The 25,164-nt window shown below is 36.5% G+C and overlaps 1 protein-coding gene across 7 annotated transcripts in view; it reads left to right on the top strand.

The window, feature by feature from the left end:
* Window positions 1–25,164, top strand: part of LOC112850296 (ATP-binding cassette sub-family C member 2-like) — an 89,591-nt gene that overhangs the window by 38,521 nt on the left and 25,906 nt on the right. For all 7 annotated transcript variants that reach the window (XM_025913942.2, XM_086675752.1, XM_086675748.1 and 4 more), the window contains 8 exons: window positions 784–868; window positions 962–1,028; window positions 1,631–1,757; window positions 5,794–5,970; window positions 9,074–9,241; window positions 11,255–11,417; window positions 16,313–16,388; window positions 24,828–24,888. In XM_025913942.2, coding sequence (XP_025769727.1) covers window positions 784–868; window positions 962–1,028; window positions 1,631–1,757; window positions 5,794–5,970; window positions 9,074–9,241; window positions 11,255–11,417; window positions 16,313–16,388; window positions 24,828–24,888 — 924 coding nt within the window. The remainder of the gene's footprint in view (window positions 1–783; window positions 869–961; window positions 1,029–1,630; window positions 1,758–5,793; window positions 5,971–9,073; window positions 9,242–11,254; window positions 11,418–16,312; window positions 16,389–24,827; window positions 24,889–25,164) is intronic.

The raw sequence follows: 25,164 nt of genomic DNA on the forward strand, positions 1-25,164 counted from the left end.
GAGGGAGGGGGGGGAGAGGGGGGAGAGGGGGCAGAGGGGGGAGGGGGGAGGGAGAGGGAAAGGGAGGACAGGGAGGAGAGGGAAAGGGAGGAGAGGGAGAGAGAGAGCGAGAGGAGAGGGAGAGGGAGAGGAGAGGGGAAAGGGGAAAGGGAGGGGGAAGGGGAAAGGGAAGGGGAAAGGAAAGAAAGGAAAGGAGGCATACCTATATGCCGCACTTGGTAAACAAAACCGTGGCCCAGTACATCTTATCCACTAACAATAGATATCTTCTAGCATAGTGTGAATAAAAACATACTAGAGATTTCATGTAAGTCAGTTTCAGGAAAACAAAATTGATTTTATTTATCCTAATTGTAGGTAAGCATTTTATAGCTTTTTTACTAAAACTAAATGTTATTATTGCCAAAACTATCATTTTATACTCAGAAGCAGAACTCATTGAACAATTCTGAAGTTGCTTTTGAAAACTAATCTTTCTATAATTATTAATGAATTAGTCATTATGGCTTTACTAGAGTGTTAAGGAGTAGTTTTTGGCATATATGCCTTCCTGCATATATGATGTTTGTTTTGGTCTTTGATCCTTGAAGCTGTTCTTTCTTTTTAGGAATGAAATTATTTATAAACATTAAAATAATTCAAACTATGCTAACTGAAAATTTATATCAGTATCTTCCATTTGCATCAAATATTTTTAATCGTACTGTAAAGTCCCAACAAAATTTTTTTAGTTGAAGCGCTCCTTGACCCCCAAATAAATTCCATCTGTGTTTATTCTGATAGACAAGAATATCATTGGGTCGGTTGGAAGACTTTCTCAACACTGAGGAGCTTCTTCCTCAAAATATTGAAACAAACTACATAGGAGGTCAGCATTTTCTCTGCCTTCAATATTTATTTGACTTCTGGGTTGAAGATAATTGGCTCTAAAATGCACCATTGTATTTATTTTTCTTCACAGATCATGCCATTGGTTTTACAAATGCTTCCTTCTCCTGGGATAAAACAGGGATTCCAGTACTTAAAAAGTAAGTCATAATTTGGGAAAAATTAAAAACAAAAAATATTTTAGCATTGAATTCTATGTTCCATATTTTTATTTCTTGGAGTTAAAAAAAATTTAATGTTTATTCATTTTTGAAAGGCAGAGAGACAGAGCATAAGCAGGGGTGGGGCAGAGAGAGTGGGGGACACAGAATCTGAAGCAGACTCCAGGCTCTGAGCTGTCAGCACAGAGCCCGACGCGGGGCTCAAACTCACGAACTGTGAGATCATGACCTGAGCTGGAGTCGGCTGGTCAACCAACTGAGCCACCCAGGTGCCCCATATTTCTTGGAGTTTTTAAAGCAGAAGATGAATATATTGAAATTTACAAGGCTATTTTTTTAGATCTCTCACAATACCTTTCATTTTTATAGTTTTTTTTCCCTCTCTTGCTTTCTATTCATTTCCTCTGTTTCCTCTGTAGCATTTGTTGTTCACAGTTTGAAAGGTTGGGTTTTCATAGAATAGTATAGTCTTATATGAATAGAAGCAATTTCAAGGATGATGCTCTAATTTATCTAGGAATATACATTGAAAACTGTAACAAGAACTTCCTATATCACTCTCTCCTTTTCTTGTAATGCAGCTTGAACATAAAGATTCCAGAAGGAGGTTTAGTGGCTGTCATAGGGCAAGTTGGATCTGGAAAATCATCTGTGCTTTCTGCCATGCTTGGGGAAATGGAGAAACTTACAGGAGTTGTTCAAAGAAAGGTAGAGCCAACAATACATTCATTCTCTATCTCCTAGTGTAATAGGCCATAGCCAACACATGGTTAGTGTCCTAAGAATTTATCAAATCAAATTGAAGATGCAAGTATGTAATGGGCATTTCTAGTTTGTAACAAACATTTCAATTTCCACAAAAATTGATTAGCTATGGATGGCTTAGTAACAGCATTCTGTCCTCCAAATACTTTAGCAAATCATTTATGAATGCTTATGGTAATTGTTTGATGATATTAACTGAATTGCAACCAATTATAGAGAAACTAATGTGATTTATATTTTAATTTGATTTGCTTTCTAATTATCATCCATTGCAAAGTTCCCTAAGTAATTACAGCCACATTTCTAAGAAGTCTTGTAGTTGCTCATGGGTAGGATTTTTGACCTAGAAAAAAAATCAGAAAAATAATAATATTAATAGCTTACTTTTAAATTTCAGCCTTGGACTAGGGAGAGGACTACTCCAAGCCTTTTGTTCTATTCTTAAAGGTCAATAGGAATAAGAATTCAACAGGTTCTTAATCAGCTGTTTCTTTTTTGAAACATTAGACTATCTAATGAGTTTTTCCTTAGGTTTAACTAGCTCTTGGATAAAATACTAACCTAATACTAACCTACTCCTCACTTCTGATAAAATGGAGAAGTTCTATGGATGTGAGACCAGTTTCTTCACAGTTTTCTCTCTAGGAAGAATCAATTCCAACTCTTTTATTTTTCTTCATAATATGTATTTCCTCATATCCTTTTATCTTTCCTGATTCCAGCCCTCCAATGAATAGTTCTACATTTATTCTTCTCTCTCAGCATTATTACTGTTACTTATTTTAGGATCAACTATGATGTCTGAGACTTTTTCTGATACAATTATACTGAAATGAATAGCCCTACTTTTTAACCTTAAGTATATTGTGTTTGTAGCCCTGTGCTCTTCATAACAACTGCAGTCAGCCTTTTGTCTATAGTTGAAGATGATTGTACTATATCCTAGGCCAATAGTGTCCTTTAAAAATATTATGATTATCATATTGACTTTATTTTCATTTAGTCTCTTCAGCTATTTTTACCAAGCAATTATTGCACACATACTGTGTTCTTGATACTTAGTACAAGCAAAATAAACACGAGTATGACATACCCCTCTTTTTACAGAGTTCATAGTCCGATGAGAGAGATACTAAAATTAATTATGACGAGTATTTAAATCAGACATAAACAAATGGATCAAAGTATAAAAAACAACAGATTCTGCCTTGAAGAGTTAGAAAAATTATAGAGAGGAGGTAGCCTTTTATTTGATCTTGAAAAATAGGAATTAATCAAGATAACAACAATATCAATTTTGGGTTTCATCTAATGCTTTAATGTGCAAAGACTTAGCCTGGTTCTTGGCAGAGTCAGATAGCTCCCTGTGAATTTTAATGGTTATTGTTATCTTTACTATGATTGTTGAGACTCTCATGGTAAGATTTAAAGATTATTTCTGATACCTTTGAGGGTTTGAAATTAAGAAAATGTTCATGGTTATGCAAGAAACCATAACAATGCTGTTCCTAATTATAAAGCTGAGAGAAAACCCTTTGTTTAAATTAAGCTAAGCTTGTGGAAGAGAGCAGATATTGTCTGTCAGTATAGTTGGCCACTTTGTCCTTCAGAAAGTTCTTTGGTCTGGAGCAGTGGCAGGACATGAGGTGTCATATATGAATTATTTCCCAAAACTTTTTAAATACTAAATTTATAACTATCATTCTTCTTATCTCTGATTTAGTAATAATAATTATAACAATAGACGTGACACTTTGTGTTTACAAGGTGCTTTTGTGTTTTATCTTTCTGTTCCTCAAGGTTTCACATGAGAATTTTTTGAGGAATATCATGTTACGATGTTCAACCTCCGGTCTCCTGGTTCTCAGTATCAAAGGTTCACACCAGGCACTATTTATTCAGAGTATTCAGTGTTTGGTGTTGTTTGATGGAACATTACAGATTTGGAAGACCATTTTTGAATTAGCAAATCTTCTATTGTGGTTTTATTATTAAGAATAAAATGAAACAAAAACCCATTTTCATTTGTGTATAAAATTAAAATACTAGTATAAAAATTAAAGGAAAAACTTACACCTCTGTGAAAATGGATCAACTCTTCTGTAGTTCCAGTTATACCAGCACATCGAGTCTATACCTGTCAATGTAGTATTTAGTTTCTGTTTTATATTTTGTGCCATTTTTTGCTGTTCTTCAGCCTTTTTCTCCTGTGTTTTTCATCCTCTTTCCCCTTATCTTGCCGAATACATAGCAAGTGTTCAAAATCTTTATCACTTGAGAATTGATTTAATATTATTCTAATTAAAGGTTATTCAAGAGCAGTCACCTTTGTGTTCAAGATCAAGTCGGATCAGAATTACATTGTTTTGGATCAAAAGCCACTCCATGTCTTACATGCTCAAAAAAGAAGAATTAAAGTTAATCTTGGATCTTTAAAGTACCTGATAGAAATCAAAATGTTAGTAGTTATATACATACGCATAAGTTCATAGGTCAAAAACTACGTTCAGTGTTTTGCATTATTGTACAGCACACAGCAGTCAAAATAAATTCTTTATTTATTTATTTTTAAAAAAAAATTTTTTTTTTTCAACGTTTATTTATTTTTGGGACAGAGAGAGACAGAGCATGAACGGGGGAGGGGCAGAGAGAGAGGGAGACACAGAATCGGAAACAGGCTCCAGGCTCTGAGCCATCAGCCCAGAGCCTGATGCGGGGCTCGAACTCACGGACCGCGAGATCGTGACCTGGCTGAAGTCGGACGTTTAACCGACTGCGCCACCCAGGCGCCCCAAAATAAATTCTTTAAAATCAATGTTTGGATAGAGTCCATGGGGTAGATTGAAAGGTAAGTCTCTAGTTCAAATACTGTGGGTCCTTTCTAAGAAAAGAAGGGTTATTTAAAAGGATATTTTATGCAGCAGACTGTCATATATTCAGGAATCATTTTGAGACATAAAATCATCAAAAAATAAACTTAGGAACAATGAGTATGTGGAAGACACAGTTGTGCCACCTAGATCCCCCTTCTAGGAAGGGCTTGCCTCCCAGCTGTGGGAATACATATAATATGCAAGCCAGCTCATTCAGGGTTGGCCTGGCTAAGGCCCCACTCCTGAAGGTCAGGCCAATTTAGCCTAACACAGAACAACTCTGATGGATAATACTCCTCTATGTCTCTCTGGGGGGTTGGTCAAAACCTTGTGGGATCTGTATCACAGTGTGACTTTTCCATCTACCCAATCCTCCTACCCTGTTTTCTTCCACAAGCATTGATCCCAAGTGAGCAACCTGTACTTCAGGCTTAGTGTTATGGGCCAAACCTCCCGCCCCCAAATAGATATTTGGAAGTCCTAATCCCCAGAATGTGACTGTATTTGGAGAGACGGTCTTTAAAGAGGCAATTAAATTAAAATAAGGTCAGTAGGGTGGGCCCAATCCAATATGACTGATGTTCTTACAAGAAGAAATTAAGACACACATACTCACACGGAGAGAAGGCCATGTGAAAAGTCAAGAAGGGAATCATCTACAAGCTAGAGATTTAGGCCTCAGGAGAAATCTTGCTGACAGCTTGTCAGACTTTTAGCCTCCAGAATTGTGAGAAAAGAAATTTCTGTTGTTTAAGCAACTTAGTCTGTGGTACCTTATAATGGCTGCTGGAGCTAATACACTCAGCCTCTACTTCCAGAAAACTCCACCAAAGACAGCTAACTTTGAGAGAAACTACAGAGAAAGTAAATAAAAAAAGCACAAAAGTAACTCCTTTGAAAGGGCCTATAATAAACATATATAAAATTAAAATGCAAATAGGATATATTTATATTTAAGAAATAACCTAGTTCTGTAAAAATTCAGTTTAAAGTTAAAAGAAAACAAAACCATGGACTAAATATGTTTATGTTCCTTTAATGTGGTACATGCAATGTTTTTTCTTTTCCCTTGTTAGGAGTGTTTCTTTTATTTCTTTCCTTTTTAGGGTTCCGTGGCTTATGTTGCCCAGCAGGCCTGGATTCAGAATTGCATTTTACAAGAAAACATTCTCTTTGGCTCCACCATGCAGAAGCAATTTTATGAGCAAGTATTGGAAGCCTGTGCTCTCCTTCCTGATTTGGAGCAGTTACCAAATGGAGATCAAACTGAGATTGGAGAAAGAGTAAGGAAAATATAATTCATCACATGCAGGAATAGAATTCCATTCAGCCATGCTAATAACATATTTATAGTCTTTTTTCTGAAGTCTTAAAGAGCTCTATACAACTATAATTTTTAAAAATCATTACAGAATTTCTATGAAAGAGATGGCGATATTAAGGACAAATAATTATCTATAATTGACTATTTGGAAAACAGATTTAAAATCAGCAGGGAATGCTGTTGTTAGTGTCCACATGGGGGAACGAAAGCCTACCAACTGGATCATCAACACTTTGTTTTTAGCTGCTCCCATAATGCTGTTCACTGTCTAATGAGTGAATGATGTTTTGTGTTTTTCCTGTATCTCTTGTGCGCAAAGTCAAGCCTAGGACAGTAGCAACAGAACACCAGTCTCCAGCGGTGGCACCGAGGCCAGGTTCTAAAAAGACTCAGACGATGCTGTCGTTAACATGCCTTCTCCATGTTTGCTCATTCTTGCTTAAGAGGATCTTGCTTCCCATATTCTTTGTTCTATTTTATTTTCATTGCGTTAATGAATAGTCATTACTCTGCCCAGTGTTTTGGAGTTTAAACAAAACAAAACAAGAGAGCATGAGCCAAAGTATGAACCCTGAGAGATTATCTCTGACCCGTGACTAAACTCTCCATTAATTAAACATGAATGCAAAAGCAGCCTCTGCCTGTGACTCATGTGTGCTGTGAAGATGGGTAAATGATCTTTACCAAGTGCTTTGAATTTCTGAAAAGAGAGTCAGCATAGTGTTGTTAGGCTTTTGTACCCCTGGCCCCAAGTTGTTTAATAGTGCTGTTACATAAATTGATAAATAAAATAATTAGAGAGCAAAAAGATAGAAAGTAGAAATATTTAAGATCTAGAATGAGGCAAAATTTACCTTTTAACGAGACTTATGTTGGCTTTGTTCATAGCCTGTTACTTTGCAGATGTATTTCCTCAAATTATTAAATAGATTTCATTTTTTTTCCACCACATCTGTGTTGTCGTTTTTTTTGTTTTTTGTTTTTTGTTTTTGGTGTCTTTGCTATCCCTTGGCAAAATGACACCATAGCTAAAATGATGCAGAAATGTGACTTCTTCAAACTTGTTAATACATACTGAATATTATGCTGATAAAACCAAACTCTAACAATATGAAATGTTGACAGTATGTAAGTAAAAAGAATTTAAAGAGGAAGAAAATGCAAAATGTGAAGTATATATTAAATATAGGCATAAATGTCATCACCATATATAACTTACACTTTTTGTAATTAGATGTCTCCCAATCTGATGATATGCTTTAAAATAAACATGTAATTGACTATTTCAAAAGGAAATCTGTTTACAGCTGTTTATGAGACAACTAAGATAATGGATATAGAATTTTATTCATTTTTATTCATCTTTTCCTTTGGCATTCTTCAATTGACCACAAATATTTTTAAATCTATTATATGCCTTTTTTCTGCTATGGGGTACATAATGGTGAGCAAGGGAACTGTCCCCCTACCTTCAAGAGATTTGCAATCCAGTGTATCTCTGCCAATGATATTATCAGTTGTCCTTATTAATATTTATTAATCACCTAGTGTCAGACACAATCTATGTGCTGGGAGTGTAAGGATAAACTAGATCATAGGCTTGTGAGGGAGACTGATGTGGGTATTGCCATTTCTGGCAATGGGATGAGTAAACTAAGCATCGCAAGACAAGAATGGAAGGAACGAATCACTTTACTTGGAACAGTGGGTGGAAGATTGCTTTGGAAAAAGACTTCTTAGAGTGACTAGATTTTGAATTAAAAGGGAGGATATGGGCTCTAAGTAGAATGAACAGCTTGGGCCAGTCTGGCTGGCAGGCCACCTTCAGGTGAGGACAGTATCAGGAGAATGGTTGAAAGATGAGTCAACACCAGAACGTAATTATTGTAGATTTATACTAAGGAATTTGTTGTTGCTCCTGGATGATGGCAAATGAGATGTGGGCATCCCAGGTTTTTAAACAAAGTGATGACATAATCACAGGATATGCAATGACAAGGCAGAGGGTGAATTAGAAGAGTGATTGGGGATAATAGCTAATGTTGATTGTGTCTGTACTTGGTGTTGGATTTGTTGTAAACTTGTAAGTTTTTTAAATTTTTTACAAATATCTTTTGTTTTTTTGTAATTTATTTATTGTAAATATCTTATTAAATGCTCATGACAAACCCATGAGTTGGGGGCTGTTATAATCACACACACACACTCACACACACATATTATATTATTTTATATATATTTTTGCATGCCTTTCCCCCCTGCTAAACTGTGACCTCCTCATGACAGAGGCTCAGTTTCATTATCTTTGAATCCCAAGTGTTATCTAGCACCCAGAATATGATTGTACAAAGGAGGTATTTGTTGAGTAGGCACAAGATGAGAAAGGCAAAAAAGCAATGGCATTTTACAATTAGAGGTAACTGGCTAAGTTCTGTGCTGCAAGGAAAGCTTTTAAGCCAGATCTGTAAACACTAAATATAAAATAAATCAAGTAAATTGGGCCTGGCCCCATAATTCTCTATACAGGGCTGTACATGTCGACTTTAATTCTCACATGGAATGATGGATATTCCTTATTTCTTGCTTCTTAGAGTTGTACTTTTGCCAACAAGACTTGTAGTAATCTTTCCACAGAATAAAATAGGACATGATGATTACTGCTTTAGTAATTTAGCTATTATTCTCAATTTTCTATGTGTCAATTTAAAAATGATCACTGGTGTCAGTATATGGTTAGCAGCCAAAAATCTTATTTAATATATCAGAGGCATGACTTTTCAGAGTTAGGGGATTGGAAATTCTTTTCTCCTTAATTGTTAGTATCTACTTTTGAGAGTAAGCAATTAAGAGAAAGCAGATATATCTGTTAATTTGCACAAGTTAGTAGCACTTGGAAATAGCGGATGGGGGCTAGGCCTTTTGTATTTTGGAATAAAGAAAGGTTTGAGGGTTGATCTTGAATTGTCATCTGTCCATGCTGCAGAAGAGAAATTGGATGTCACTCTATGTGCTTTGAGATTTACCCATTTTTGGTCATGGTTTTTCTCCTGCTCCATTTTCAGGGTGTGAATATAAGTGGGGGCCAGAAGCATCGAGTGAGTCTGGCCAGAGCTGTGTATAGCAGGGCTGACATCTACCTCCTGGATGATCCCTTTTCTGCAGTTGATGTCCATATTGGAAAGCAACTTTTTGAAAAAGTGATTGGGTCCTCGGGTATTTTGAAAAACAAGGTAGCCATAGTGTCATTTATGCTTTGAGAGGATAAAGGGAAGATAATCTGCATCGCAGTGTGCCTAAAATTCCAGTATTTTGTTCATTTGTTGAAGCAAAGTAGTCAAATTTTATGTGAAAGGGGGGTATTACATTAATCTTTTTACAGACAAATTTTCATGAATATTTTTTAAAGTTTTATTTACAAGTTTACTGTGACAACAATTTATGTGATTGTTACTTTATAGACTGATACCACACTCTAAAGGGAATTTGTATGTCAAAATGAGTTGTTTTTAGTTTATTTGATTTTTTTGAAAAACGGTATTTTCATACATAGCAATTTCATAGAAAGTATTATTTTACTGACTATTAATTTGTTACTTAAAATTATGGTATTATTAATAGAGCAATAACAATTCTGTTCTCTTGTGAAAGGGCCAAGAAGAAGGGTATTAATATTTACTGAGTACATTCCATGTCTGAAACTAAATTAGTTCATTTAGTTCTTAAACCAAGTCTCTGAATACGTATTAACATTACTCCTGTTTTACCTCTGAAGGAACTTGTAGTTCAAAATAGTTTGATATAGGTTGCTTAGCTTAAGAAGAGCAGAGATTGTAATAACATTTAGAATTGTTGAATTATTATGTTATGCACCAGAAACTAACATAATATTGTGTGTCAACTGTACTTTATTCTTTTTTAATTTTTTAAAAATTGTAAATGTTTATTAGAGAGAGAGAGAGATGGAATGCGAGCTAGGGAAGGGACAGAGAAAGGTGGGGGACAGAGGATCTGAAGGGGAGCTCTGTACTGACACCAGAGAGGCTGATGCGGGGCTCACATACACAAACCTTGAGATCATGACCTGAGCCAAAGGCGATGCTTAACAAACTGAGCCACCCAGGTGCCCTCAACTGTACTTTAACTAAAAAAAAAAAAGAAACAAAACAGATTTTAAAAAGTCTGTCTGACCACAAAGCCATACTCATTCCTTCATAATATGCATTTATGGATTTGTTAATATAAGCACTCTGGAAACATTAAATAAATGTGTAAAATGATAAAGTATATATCTAAGTAAACAATAGATAAATACCTTACTTATCAAAATTAACCCAAGATAAAAACTTATGGTTCAATCCTATGTGTGCGTGTACAGTAATATGGAAAGATTTAAAAATAAATATGAATTATGACTGTAATCAAACACTTTATTGTAATCCTATAGGGCCTTTCAAAAACTAAGCCATGTATGACAGATACGAAATTTTTAAATTTGTTATGAAATTGATTCATTTTTAATGAATGAAGAATCCCTGAACCAATGGGTTAAAAACGTTTGCAGTCCAGGGAGCCTGGGTGGCTAGTTGGTTAAGCGTCCGACTTTGGCTCAGGTCTCAGGTCATGATCTTAGGATTCGTGGGTTTGAGCCCCGTGTTGGGCTTTGTGCTGACAGCTCAGAACCTGGAACCTGCTTCGGATTCTGTGTCTCCCTCTCTCTCTGGCCCTCTCCCCCTCGTTTTCTGTCTGTCTCTCTCTTTCTCAAAAATAAATAAACATTTTGCAATCCTTTTTTTGGTCTAGCAGCATATAATCATTCATTGTGAAATATATAAATGCTGCCTTAAACTGATACCAACCAACAATTACACTCTCAAATAGTAAAAAAAAAAAAAAAAAAAAAAAAAAAGAAGGAAAGAAAAAGAAAGTAAGAAAGACTACAGCTTTCCTTAAAATAGATTATTTTTGGGGCGCCTGGGTGGCTCAGTCGGTCAAGCGTCCGACTTCGGCTCAGGGCATGATCTCACGGTCCGTGAGTTTGAGCCCCGCGTCGGGCTCTGTGCTGACAGCTCAGAGCCTGGAGCCTGCTTCAGATTCTGTGTCTCCCTCTCTCTCTGACCCTCCCCCGTTCATGCTCTGTCTCTCTCTGTCTCAAAAATAAATAAACGTTAAAAAAATAAAAAAAAAATAGATTATTTTTGCCATTTTTTACTATAATGCAAGAAATAAAACACTCTGTTTTTCAGACTCGTGTTTTAGTGACACACAACCTCACACTGCTACCACAGATGGATTTGATTGTTGTAATGGAGAGGGGCAGAGTTGCACAAATGGGAACATACCAGGAGCTGCTGTCTAAAACCAGAAACCTCACACATTTGCTTCAGGCCTTCAGTGAACAAGAAAAAGGTGAGACACAATGAAAAATAAGCCTAAGATGTAGCGTGCCTACCCATTCTGAAAGTCCATTAATTGTGTGATTTCTTACAATGCATTTTTCTTTATTCATCCTGCTTAAGTCAGGAATTGGGCACCTTCCTTTCTCTAGAAAGGAAACAAATACATTGGAACACATCAGCTAAAAATTAACCTCATTTATGATTTTTAAGCAAAATGTCATGCCCCAAGATCTGTTTGTTCATCTATGAAATGAGAGATTAGATGATTTATAAGCTCTACTGCAGGTCTAGAATATAATGGGTCTAAACATTCTACTTTCTTTTAAATTAAGAACAGGGAGCATAAATCTATGTCAAGTAAATAATAAATATTTTAAATGTTGCATGTTGAAGGAGAGAAAAAAAAGAAGGGAAATGATATTTGTCTAACTTTTATTATGAATTAACAATTGAGTTTGCTAGTTTTTCTTATTATACTCCTAGCATTTTAACTTAAGATTCATAAATGTTTATGTAAATGAAGTGGTTTGATCCTTACCTAATTAAGGCACAGGGATGTTTGAAATCAAGCATCCGAGGGGTCCATTATTTCCCATCTCTGAAAGTTTAATGCACATCATCTTTTTCTAGCTAGATGGTTTCTTATGTAGACCACTATGATCATTGTCCTGTAACTTCCCAGAATACTACTGAAAAATTACTATAAAATCAGTTAACTATTTCATAATTTTGGGGTAACAGAAGAAATATTGAGCTATGCTTTGTATTTTCTTTTTTTTTTTTTTTTTTTTTTTTTTTTTTTTTTTTTTAATTTTTTTTTTCAACGTTTATTTATTTTTGGGTCAGAGAGAGACAGAGCATGAACGGGCGAGGGGCAGAGAGAGAGGGAGACACAGAATCGGAAACAGGCTCCAGGCTCTGAGCCATCAGCCCAGAGCCCGACGCGGGGCTCGAACTCACGGACCGTGAGATCGTGACCTGGCTGAAGTCGGACGCTTAACCGACTGCGCCACCCAGGCGCCCCTGTATTTTCTATATGAACTGGGTAGCCACTAATTCACTTTACATTGTGCCTGATTATAAACGTCATAAAAATGTGTAACCAGTTTATAACAAGATCAGTGCAATTTATTATTTGAATGTTGTGAAATTAAAAAACAAAGCAATTTTGCTGATGTGTTTCCTTTTTGGACTGCAGCAAATACCAGTTAGTTATGCACCACTGTTTTTCTATACCTCGTCTTTATTCTTTCTCAAATTCAAATATTCTATTGCAGGTGCATTCTGAAATATCTGATGCATCATCAGATGGCTGTGGTCATTCTTAATAAAAGAAGTACCTCCTATTCTCTTAATGGCTAGTGATTTTGGAAATGATCTCTTACTTACTTGGTCAGGCTCAGTAATAATTTATATTTAGTATAAGTATAGGAAAGAGATGTCTGTGAATGTCTCCAGGACTAGAATGAGAATGTGGTCTGTCATTTTTTTTTTCTTTTCCCAGCCCTTAGGTAGTCTCATGCAAGGGAGATTACAGGTACTCAGTAGCTGTTAAGCAGGTGAATCTGCCGGAAGTATGTCTCCTCAGGAATTAATGGGATGATTTAGAATGCTATGAATCAGTGTATTTTTCATGTGGCCATTTATTTTAAAGGCCACATGAAATATAAGTTATATTATTTTGGAAAATAGAGCTCTAAAAGCAGACAATAACTTCAATGTTCCATATTTAATTCACCATAAAATATGAACAGTGTGTCTTTTGAAAGTTGTGGAATTTGCTCTTGTTTAAAACTCCATTTTTGGAAACAAAAATCATGCCCTCTCTGTATTTCTATATACCTTCTTATGTATATGAATCCTCTATGGTAACAAGTGAAAACAGTATTATTCTTGAAGCAGGGCTGACATTAATAGATGTCACTGCCTTACCACCAGAAATATGCCATAAGTTAGAAAAATGTAAATTGAACTTTTTTTTCTTAATGACTGCAGTGTTGTGTCTTCTCTGTTAAAATTCAGGAAGGTGATGAATAGAGTTATTTTTTGCATTAAAAATATAATACATTTTTAAATGAATATTTCTAGGACTTTGATTTTTTGGATGCTGAATAAAAATGTAAAATGAAGGCTTTTTAAAAGCAGTCATCAAATTACTTTACCCATGATGATACTAGATGTTAGATAGATATTTGTAAAAGGTCAGCTATGTACAGTGCAGTTCCCTTAGGGGTCACACAGAGCAAGGCAAAAGTAGTTTTTGATGACATAAAACACCCCACTAAACAATAGCTTCAAACCAGGTTACATTCAGTGTCAAGTTCTTGCAGTGCTGCCCTTAGACATAGGCCAATGTGACCCAATACTATGCTCCATGCTTTAGAGAGTCCCTGTTTCAGACTTTCCTAGCTGGTTCTCTGACCAAGAGCCCAAGGGATTATTGTGCCCATGAAGGGTCCCCTTCTGATATTCTACCTTTTTTATTGTTTGTATTTTTAAACAATTTTTTTAAATTTTATTTATTTATGTTTGAGAGACAGAGAGAGTGTGCAGGGGAGGGGAAGAGGGAGAGAGGAAGAAAGAAAATCCCAATCAGGCTCTACACCACCAACATGGAGCCTGATGCGGGGCTCAAACCCATGAACCATGAGATCATGACCCAAGCTGAAATCAAGAGTTGGATGCTCAAATGACTGAACCAGCCAGGTTCAGAAGATGAACCAACCTCATCTTCTACTTTTTTTTCTACTGTTCTGGGTATTTGGGGTTCCAGAATTCTCTGTCGAGATGACATAAACTTGCTCCTCAGTTCTGCCCTCCCAAAGGCAGGCTGATCTACTGGCATTTGCCACTCTTTGGCTTGAGGAATTTTTTTTCTTTCTTGGAAGGGTTAGGGTGAGTACAGCCTAGACATGTAGCCTGAAGTGTCTGTCCACAGACATGGTTCAGGATGGGGCCAGGGTAGGAGAGAAGGGGACAGGAACCTTGACTGAGGCCATGTCACCCAGAACTTCCATGTTTTCCAGAGGAACTCTTAGGGTTCCAAATACTCTCACATGGACCTTGCCTTGAATATGGTTGGGGAGGTGGATTGCTAAGGATAAGCAATAGAACATATTTGTGAGTCTGTTTGTTCAATCTGTAACTATTAAATAATTAGCAATATGGCATGTGGGGCCTTCATTTATACTCTTGCCCTGGTTCCCACCAATGTGAGATGCAGGCTTGTCCCTGTGGGGCATTTCTTTTTTTAATTTGCATAAGTAGTAGGGAAAACCCAAACTATATCTGAGAGCATTTTTGTTGGGATTTAGAGGAAAAAGATTGTCTGGACAGGTAGTAAAATTTAAGAGGTATGATCCTTAGTTTGAAAATACCCTGTGATCTGTCATTTATTTAACTTATCTTCTTTGATCTTGAGTCTGTTCAAGAATTCTTTTAAAAAGAACACAGTCCTTCCATTTTAAAATTTGTGTTAACTTATGTGACACCAGAGTGGGAGTAAATGTCAGCACAACCTGGTGGAAACAACACTGGGCCAATTTTAGGTGCCCCAAGCACCTAACTAGGTGAATCTTCATAAATATGACTTAACTCTTCTGGTTCTTCCCATTTATAAAACATGGGACTTGAACTAGATCCACTTTTCCTGGTGGCTGATGTGGAATTGAACAATGCAGGTTTTTATCACTCCTTTGCCCTCAAAACTGCTTATGACTCAGCTGCTTTTTCTCCTTTTCTTATCATCCTCAGTCTTGCTATTGGGGTTGAGAACAGATAACTTAAAAAAAGTAGTTTTACAGTATGATCTGGGTTTGGATACATCAGACCTTTAAGAATCCACCCAGCTCTGAAAAGTCTATAAATCTCACCTTTTGGAAATATTATATTAGAGAATCAATCAGAGGTAAAAAGAAAGGTCAATGAAGAAAGATATGAGGACTAATGATAAATTTACATGGAATCTCATGTCTCAGAGAGATAGGTGATGTAAGTCAGATTCTTCCATTAAGGGCTATTTGATATTTATTTCTAGAAATAAGAAAACATAGAATTCATATAAGAGATTGTAGAAATTCCCAACTTCAGTTTCTATCTTTTAAAAATGAGAAGTCTGAAATTCAAGGAGTTTAGGTATCATACTGTAAAAAAAGACAAAACCCAGCCAAGTTCTGAGATGTTTTCCTTCAGATTCAGGTTCAGATAACTCGAACCTCTCAGTGTTGTAGTTCTAGATGCGACAGTTGTTTCTGTGACTTGCTTAACTTCTCTGTGCCTCAGTCTTTTTATCCCCAAGATAAAGGGATAATTATACTATCTTCCTCATAGGGACACTCTTGAGAATTAAGGGAAGAATTTATATATATATATATATATATATATATATATATATATATATATATTATATATATATATATATATATATATATATATATGATTTAGAATAGTGCCTGCCACATAGGAAGTTAGTATTAGTGATATTAGTAAGAAGATGACAGAGATTTGGGGGACTTACCATTGTGTTTCATCAATAATCTTCACAATAATCACAATTTTCTGTAAGACTTCATTAAATTACATTTTTCCTTTAAAGACTAGAGTCATATTCCTCTTGGCCAAATAACTAGCCCTTCTGTGGAAGATCCAAAACAAGTTAGAACTCTAATGTCCAAAAAAATAATTTCTGTGGACTTATTCATTATGAAATCTCAGTTTTTATGAAGATATTACAAGATATTTCAAGCAAAAGGGAAATTATGGGGCAAATGAAAGGACTCCTTATATTCCTGTGGATCCAGAACACAAAAATTTCTTCAACTGGTATAATCTTTCACCAAATTTCTCACTATTTAATGCATTGTTTGCTTATATGTATATAAAAGCACTCACCATCTTCCTCTCCAGCTCATGCTTTAAAGCGAGTCAGTGTAATCAACTCCAGAACTATACTGAAAGACCAAATCTTGGAGCAAAATGATAGGTGAGTATTAGGATGATACCAAGCTCACTGGGATTATGGACTAATTACAATTTTTTAAACATTTAAAATGCATCCTTTATAAAGGATCTACACATTATAATGGCTACAAAAGTACTTAGTAGTTTCCAAATTTTGAACTATAGGTTAGATGGATGTGTCTCAGTTTTTAAGTGAGATGGATGTGACTTAGTTTGGGGAAGATATGCTCATTAGACTCTCAGTAACTTCTAGACAAATTCTAGTAGAAGAAGTGTGTATGTGTGTGTGCACGCACTAAAAATATCTCCAACCTATAGCATTCATATGCACTGCTGATGTAAATGGGAAAATAAGCTTGAGACATGAAAATTCTACAATGGACTGGGATGATTATCAGGCCAGGATATGTAACCTAGAAATACAGACTTGGTGTAGGAATTGAAGAATCTGTTTGCTAAGACAAAAGGAAGGAAAGAAGGAAGGAAGAAAGAGAGGGAGAAAAGTGGGGAAGGAGGTATGAAGGGAAATAGGGAAGGAGGAAGTGAAAGAAGGATGGGAGAAAGTGAGAGAGAAAGAAAAATAATACAACGTTGACCCTGATTGGATTTTGTTATATTACACTTCTTTTTTTGTAAGTTTCCAAAATGAGCAGTAATTGAAGCTTATTACCCTAATCTGTTATTTGCTCCAAATTTCCCCACAGCAGTTGCAAATAGGAGCCTGAAAGAAGAAAAAGAAATAATAGGAATAAAAAGATTAGAAAGTCAGTGCCAGAATTATAAGGAGCGGTCACTCAGCAAGATTGCTAAAATGGAGAATTGGAATGGATTATAGGGAAGCAAGCACTTTGGGATCCAATAGCTTAGAAATTTGTAGATTTGACTTTCAATTAAAAAAATGGACCTTAAAATAAATGGAATTTATTTATTTATTTTGAAAAGAGTAGATATCCCTAAGGATGTGTGGATGATGTGAACATTACAGGTTTGAGTTTTGCCTCCGTGACAGATTCAGCTGACTCAATAGATCAACTAAATCATTCTCCCAGATATCATGGCTTGCTCACCCAACTTCTGTAGGTCTTGTTCCAATGTTACCTTATGAATGAAGACTTTAGGTTAAGTCACCCTATTTTAACATAATACTTCCTCCCCTTTCCTGGCTTAATTTTTTTCCCCCATAATTCTTATTAATTTTCAGTATACTGGAAAACTTACTTACTTTTATTTTGCCTTTCATCTAGGTTTTAAGCTGTAGGACAGCAGAAATTTTTGTCTATTTGTTCATTGCTTTATTGCCATCTAAACAAGTTTCAACTAAACCCTGAGTAGCATATAAGCTGATGTTCAATAAATATTTTGTTGGATGGATGAATAAGTAACTGAAGTCTGAAAGAACACTCAGTGATTTTAATCCATCATTTGTTCTATGTTATTTTTTTGAGCTTTATAACAATAGCTTTCATTTAAATGAGTGCCAGTTTTTAAGCATCCCTAAGAGAAGCAAATCCAGGAGCACTGAACCAGACTTTGAAATTTATGTGCTGTAGGATCTACACATCTCTGATCATTAGGAGAATTTTCGCCTGTGTGTAGTTTCACTGGCAGCCAAATTGTAACTTGTTTAAAAGCTTAAAACTTAAGAATCTATAAGGATTGTTGTAAACTTAATCATACCCTTCTCTCTATAATAAATCAATTTCTCTTATTTATAAAATCACTGTTGTCATAATATCTAAATTGAACCCCTCATAGTTTTTGTGAGTCACCTTTGGGAAATTTCTACTTAAAATAAGAATCCCAACCCCCATAAAAATACACTTACAGAATTGATTTCTAAACATTTCTCAAGTTGTGGAGACCCAAACTGAAGCCAGCATTCTGAAACTTCCTTCTCCAGTAAGGAGCACATTGAGAAGATGGCCTCAACTCCAGTATGTCATATTCTTATCAACACAGCCCACTATCAAGCTTCCTTTTTAATGACTGTGATAAAAATGTAATGAAGGTCCATAAATTCCCCCATGCTAATCTTTTCTTGTTTGTCACCATAGTAATTAAATCATTTTTTATTTTGTGTTTGAGAGACCAGAGGCCTATTTTAATTTTTCCAAAATATGTGCATGTTTGGCTACTACCTATGTATTTCCTAGTTTATTATTTTCTGTGCTACTTCCCATTCTTGCTTTCATTTTTTTTATCTGCTTTACTATTTGGTAAGATAATATTACATGGAGGAAATTTCCTGACTTTTCAACCTAATTTTCTATTTTTAAGAATTACCCAAATTTCCATTAGTGCAGCATTAAAATAGACTAGGGGTTGGAAGATACACAGAGGCAGGAACTATACAACAGCAAGAAACTCTCTACAATGGAATGTACAGAGAGAGAATACAGTGAGTCTTCTTCATGGAAGAATTTATGGGGTAATGGCTAATTGCCCATCAGGAGGTAGGTGAAAAGGAAGGGAGTTGGACTAAATAATGTCTGAGAATCCCTCCCCCCCCTGAAATTTAAGGCTTAGAATCATTTTCTGAGGTTAATTCAGATTTCTAATAAGGACTAAAATAATTTGAACTGTCTCCACATTTTTTTTTCACTTTTTGGTTTAAAGTTACCTGGTATATATTAATTATTTTATTTCTTTAAATATTCCTTAATATCTTCCACAAATAAATTAAATTAGGAGTGTTATTTCAGTACCTAGACTGCCCCCTTTCTGTCTTTCATGTCAGACTCTTTTCATCACTTTAATCCTCCCATGCACATTCCAGACTTTGCAACTGCATGCTCAGTTCAAGAATAATGGTTTCAGTATGTTAATTTTATATCTTTTATACAAAAATATGCAGACGGGTATTGTGCCAACTTTCCTGAGGGTTTCTGAAGGACAACACGAAACTCATTTTTAAAACTTCTCTACCAGCAAAATAATTCGCTCTTTTAAAATTCAGATAGAATCTGTTATTCACAACAAAGTGCCCCAAACTAAATGCAGTATTTTGTGGAAAAAGAATAAATAACATTGTAGTCTGGAAAAGCAATACCCTCCTGTATAGTGTCCAATAAATTCTTGGTCTTTGTTAGTTGTGTCTAATTACGATGCTTTAATTCCCTTTTAACAGTTGGGTTTCACAGCATTTTATATCCAGCTACATTAAGAATTAATTTTTTGGCTTGATACCAATGCCGAATTTGCTTATCCAAACAGAAGCCATGCCAAGGGCTTGAAAGATGATGACAGTAATTAACCCAAATCATATACCAGGAGTTGTTCCAATGAAAGTGTCTGTTAAATAGTGTATCTTTTCCTGATGGTGAAGCTGATTGTACGGAGGCCATGTATTGCAACGTCCCACAGAATGTTTCTTGACACTAGAGCCAGAGACAGAAAGGGAAGAGCCACCAGACTGATCAAATAAAGCCTTTCTTATTCTGGTAAATAACATGGGAAATGGGGAGAAATGAGGGCACATAGCTCAGTTCAGTATTTCTAGAGGTCAGTTCGATATTAGATAAATCAAATGACCTAGAACTTGGCATACTTCACGTTTCTATGTCCCTACAAGGGACAATGAGATATAGGTAAAAAGCATGACCATTGCAGCAAAAAAGTAGGAAAAAACTGCAGCCACTATAACTACTGATTTTGTTATGTAAATCTTAATATAGTAAAGTGATAAAATATATCATCATAATATAAAATATAATGCTGTTATAGAATAATATTTTTAAATTTTTTTTTCAACGTTTATTTATTTTTGGGACAGAGAGAGACAGAGCATGAACGGGGGAGGGTCAGAGAGAGAGGGAGACACAGAATCGGAAACAGGCTCCAGGCTCTGAGCCATCAGCCCAGAGCCTGACGCGGGGCTCGAACTCACGGACCGCGAAATCGTGACCTGGCTGAAGTCGGATGCTTAACCGACTGCGCCACCCAGGCGCCCCTATAGAATAATATTTTAGGTTCATTATATACTGAGCTACAAAGACCATGTATAAAATGGTTTAAAAATTAAAAATTTGTTTTAGAACAACATTTGTATTGTGATACTACACACATGTAGGGAAAAGACTGTGGTAATATTCACAAGCACTTCAGCACCGAATGTCTCTGGAGCATAGGATTATGAATGTTCCTTCTCCTGCTTCTCTCCCTCCTCTGTTTTCCCTCCTCCTTTGCCATTACTTTTCTTCATGCTGTTAGACATTTTCCAAATGTTTCTCCAATAATACAGTTCTAGAGGAATTGACACACACTTGGTGATTGGTTAGAAATGTGCCAAGATTGAGACAGAGGAAGTATTTGTAGCCCTTTGCAAAGCCAAGGAAAGCTTTAAAGAAGGTAGGAAAATAACTGATTCAATTTAGGGTGGTGTAGAGATAAACAAGCAATGAGATGAATTGGATGTCGAATAAGCATTTTACTGTATAGATCTGGAGCTCAGGGAAGAAGTATGGACTAGAACAATCAATCTGAGAGTCACCCACAAGGAAGAAAGTTTTTGTAACTGGGAGTGAATGAGATTGCTCAGGAGAGTGTGGAGCATACAAAGGCAATACAGCTGGACCTTGAACAATGTGAGGGGTTGGGGGCACCGACTCCCCATGCCGTTGAAAATCTGAGTGTAACTTTTGACTCTGCAAAAGCTTAACTACTAATAACCTACTGTTGCTGGGAAGCCTTACTGATAGCAAACAGTCAATTAACACATAATTTGTGTGTATTAACTGAGTCCCAGGCAAACCTATTATTTCTCTCTATTCCCTTCGATATGCAGCCTGTACTCCATGATTACCATCTCATCCAAATGATGGCAATGATGTGAAGTCTCAGGCTTTGCTTTCTTTCCATTAAACCTTCATGTTAGAACTTACATGTCCGTGCTCATCACACTTGCTTCAAAAGATCATACAGCTGTATAAATTGGTTCCACCGTGAATTAACACCTTTCCTCCACCTGAGCTCTTAATAGTGCCTAGAAATTCTTCCATGACTCTCAGAAGGGGCCCCACCTCTTACTTGATGGAGAAAGTAAGGGCAGACAGGAAAGTCAGTCACCAGATCTCTACATTTATCTGCATCTCTACACAGCCTTTTATAGTTCTCTCCTACAGCAAACAAAGGAAATTCTTTATTAATATCCACGAATAGCCAGATGATCTGAATTCCATTCTGTCCCATTTACTCAAAACACTTTTATTTTTTAATGTTTATTTATTTTGAGAGAGACAGAGAGAGAAAGACAATGTGAGCGAGGAAAGGGCAGAGAGGGACGGAGGGAGAGGGAGAGAGGGAGAGGGAGAGGGAGAGAGAGAGAAAGGGAGAGAGAGAGAGAGAGAGAGAGAGAGAGAGAGAGAGAGAGAGAATCCCAAGCAGGCTCTATAGTCAGCATGGAGCCTGACACAGGGCTCCATCTCATGAACAGTGAGATCACAACCTGAGCTGAAAGCAACAGTTGGATATGTTGTGTGTATTATGTACTGTATTCTTACAATAAGATAAGCTAGAGAAAAGAAAATATTATTGAGTAAATCAAAAAGAAAAGAATACATTTACAGTACTGTATGTATATTTATTGAAAAAAATCTACACATAACTGGACCTGTGCACTTCTAGCCTGTGTGGCTCAAGGGTAGACTGTAATGACTAGATCTGAACCTAAGGAAAAATGAACATTAAATGGAAGACAGAGAAAGAAACCCAAAGAGAAACAAATGGGGGGTGGGGCAGAGAGGAGTGAGAAAGGACAAATGCATGGTGGTAGGGAAGTAAAAGGAAATGTCCCTTAAACAAGGGAGTGGTCAGTGGTGATGAATGTCATGGAGAGTTAAAGTGAAGTAATTTTTAAAATATTCCATGGATACAACAATAAGTATTTTACTTATTTCATTAAGATGTTGTTGATGGAAACGCTTTCAGCCAGGTGCCAAGTAGTTCAAAAAGGAAAGGTCACTTGGCAGAAAAACATTTAGCTATAAAAAAGTCATGAAGTAGGATAGGAAGTGAAGAGGGATATGGCATTGAGAGTAGAATCATTTTAGTGGTGATGGTATTGGTTTTAAGATAAGAAGAATGTGAGGTGCCTGTGTGGTTCATTCAGTTATGCATCCGACTTCGGCTCAGGTCGTCTGGCTCTGTGCTGACAGCTCAGAGTCTGGACCCTACTTTGGATTCTGTGTCTCCTTCTCTCTCTGCCTCTTTCTGTCTCTCAAAAATAAGTAAACATTTGGGGCGCCTGGGTGGCTCAGTCGGTTGAGCGGCCGACTTCGGCTCAGGTCATGATCTTGCGGTCCGTGAGTTTGAGCCCCACGTCGGGCTCTGTGCTGACCACTCAGAGCCTGGAGCCTGTTTCAGATTCTGTGTCTCCCTCTCTCTCTGACCCTCCCCCGTTCATGCTCTGTCTCTCTCTGTCTCAAAAATAAACATTAAAAAATAATTTAAAAAAATAAGTAAACATTAAAATAATTTTAAAAAGATAAGAAGAATATGTTATTCTCTATAGACTGATGGGAAGGAGTCAGGAGAAGGGAAGAACAAAATGAAGATTAGGAGATTGTGAACAATTCTGGGTTTCTTAGATTTGCCCTAAATGAAAATCCCTTGGATCATTTATTTGAAAGGCAAGTTTCTACGGGGGAAATCTTATAATCTGTATTTTTTTTTTTAATTTTTTTTCAACGTTTATTTATTTTTGGGACAGAGAGAGACAGAGCATGAATGGGGGAGGGGCAGAGAGAGAGGGAGACACAGAATCGGAAACAGGCTCCAGGCTCTGAGCCATCAGCCCAGAGCCTGACGCGGGGCTCGAACTCACAGACCGCGAGATCGTGACCTGGCTGAAGTCAGATGCTTAACCGACTGCGCCACCCAGGCGCCCCATAATCTGTATTTTTAATAAGCACCATCAAGTGACTCATTGATAGGAAAGTGTGGAAACACTATAATTAATAAATGTGTTTTACAGCACCTGGCTGGCTCAGTTGGTTAGGCATCCAAATGTTGCTTTCAGCTCAGGTTGTGATCTCACTGTTCATGAGATGGAGCCCTGTGTCAGGCTCCATGCTGACTATAGAGCCTGCTTGGGATTCTCTCTCTCTCTCTCTCTCTCTCTCTCTCTCTCTCCCTTTCTCTCTCTCTCCCTCTCCCTCTCCCTCTCTCCCTCTCCCTCCGTCCCTCTCTGCCCTTTCCTCGCTCACATTGTCTTTCTCTCTCTGTCTCTCTCAAAATAAATAAACATTAAAAAATAAAAGTGTTTTGAGTAAATGGGACAGAATGGAATTCAGATCATCTGGCTATTCGTGGATATTAATAAAGAATTTCCTTTGTTTGCTGTAGGAGAGAACTATAAAAGGCTGTGTAGAGATGCAGATAAATGTAGAGATCTGGTGACTGACTTTCCTGTCTGCCCTTACTTTCTCCATCAAGTAAGAGGTGGGGCCCCTTCTGAGAGTCATGGAAGAATTTCTAGGCACTATTAAGAGCCCAGGTGGAGGAAAGGTGTTAATTCACGGTGGAACCAATTTATACAGCTGTGTGATCTTTTGAAGCAAGTGTGATGAGCACTGACATGTGAGTTCTAACATGAAGGTTTAATGGAAAGAAAGCAAAGCCTGAGACTTCGCATTATTGCCATCGTTTGGATGAGATGGTAATCATGGAGTACAGGCTGCATATCGAAGGGAATAGAGAGAAATAATAGGTTTGCATGGGACTGAGAGTTTCCTGGAATGTGGGACAGTTAATGCTAAAACTAAGAATATCTGGGGAAACCAGAATCATTAGTCATCCTAGAGAGCAAGGATGGTAGAAAGTTGGATTCAGGATCTGGAAGTCTAGATGAAATAAAAACCAAATGTAGTGAGAATAATTTAATGTACAATTTGGAATAGAAAAGGTTATGGCCAGAGATTGAAATGTTTAGAGTTGAGTTTTCCAAGGTGTGTTAGTTCCAGGTTATAAGATTCATGACTTAAGGACCTGACAATTGATGGTCAAAGTAGAATGCAGATGAAGGACCCTAAATATATGATGGCTCTGAAGTTGAAAAGAGACTGAGTTTAATGAGCTGTCTCTGTAAGCTATGACATCACTCAGGATGGTGGCAGAACAAAGTGGGACGGTGAGCCTGATGCCATTTTTGATAGGCCAGGAGGCAAGTAGATGAGAAGACATAGATTATGGTACAGATAGGTGGCATTAGCTTAAATAATCTAGGGATTTAGCTCAAACTTGAAGGATAATTATCTGTAGAAGAAGGAAAAGATCAGACTTATTCTTCTGACTTTAAAATATATGGGATATCAGAGAATGAACTCTCCATTTGAAGAGATTAAAGGAACAATGCTATATCATCAAGGCAGAGGAATATGCAGCAAAGCAGTTGAGAATGTATAATTTAAAAAAAATGCTTGGTCAATCTAAAACTTACAAAATGTACATTGTCTTGCTTTATCAGGCCCTCATTGGATCAAGGAAAACAATTCTCAATGAAAAAGGAAAAGATCCCTATTGGTGGGGTAAGCACCAGAATAAATATTATTATTTGTTATTAATATATATTAATGTATATGATTATATTGCATTATTAATAAATTTATATTTGTCATTGAATTTGAGGAGGTTTGTTATTTAATAATTTGAAGAGCATACATTAAATGGAACTATTGGATATATAGTGTTGTTTAATTAGGATTACATGCTACTTAGTGATATATATTCTTGTTTACTAATGATAGTAACTAATATTATTTGAATATTTATTTTTAAGTGCTCCAGACTGTGCCAGCACTTTA

Source organism: Puma concolor, chromosome C2 (genome assembly GCF_028749965.1).
Source record: "Puma concolor isolate L17-30 chromosome C2, mPumCon1.1.hap2, whole genome shotgun sequence".
Lineage (NCBI taxonomy): Eukaryota > Metazoa > Chordata > Mammalia > Carnivora > Felidae > Puma > Puma concolor.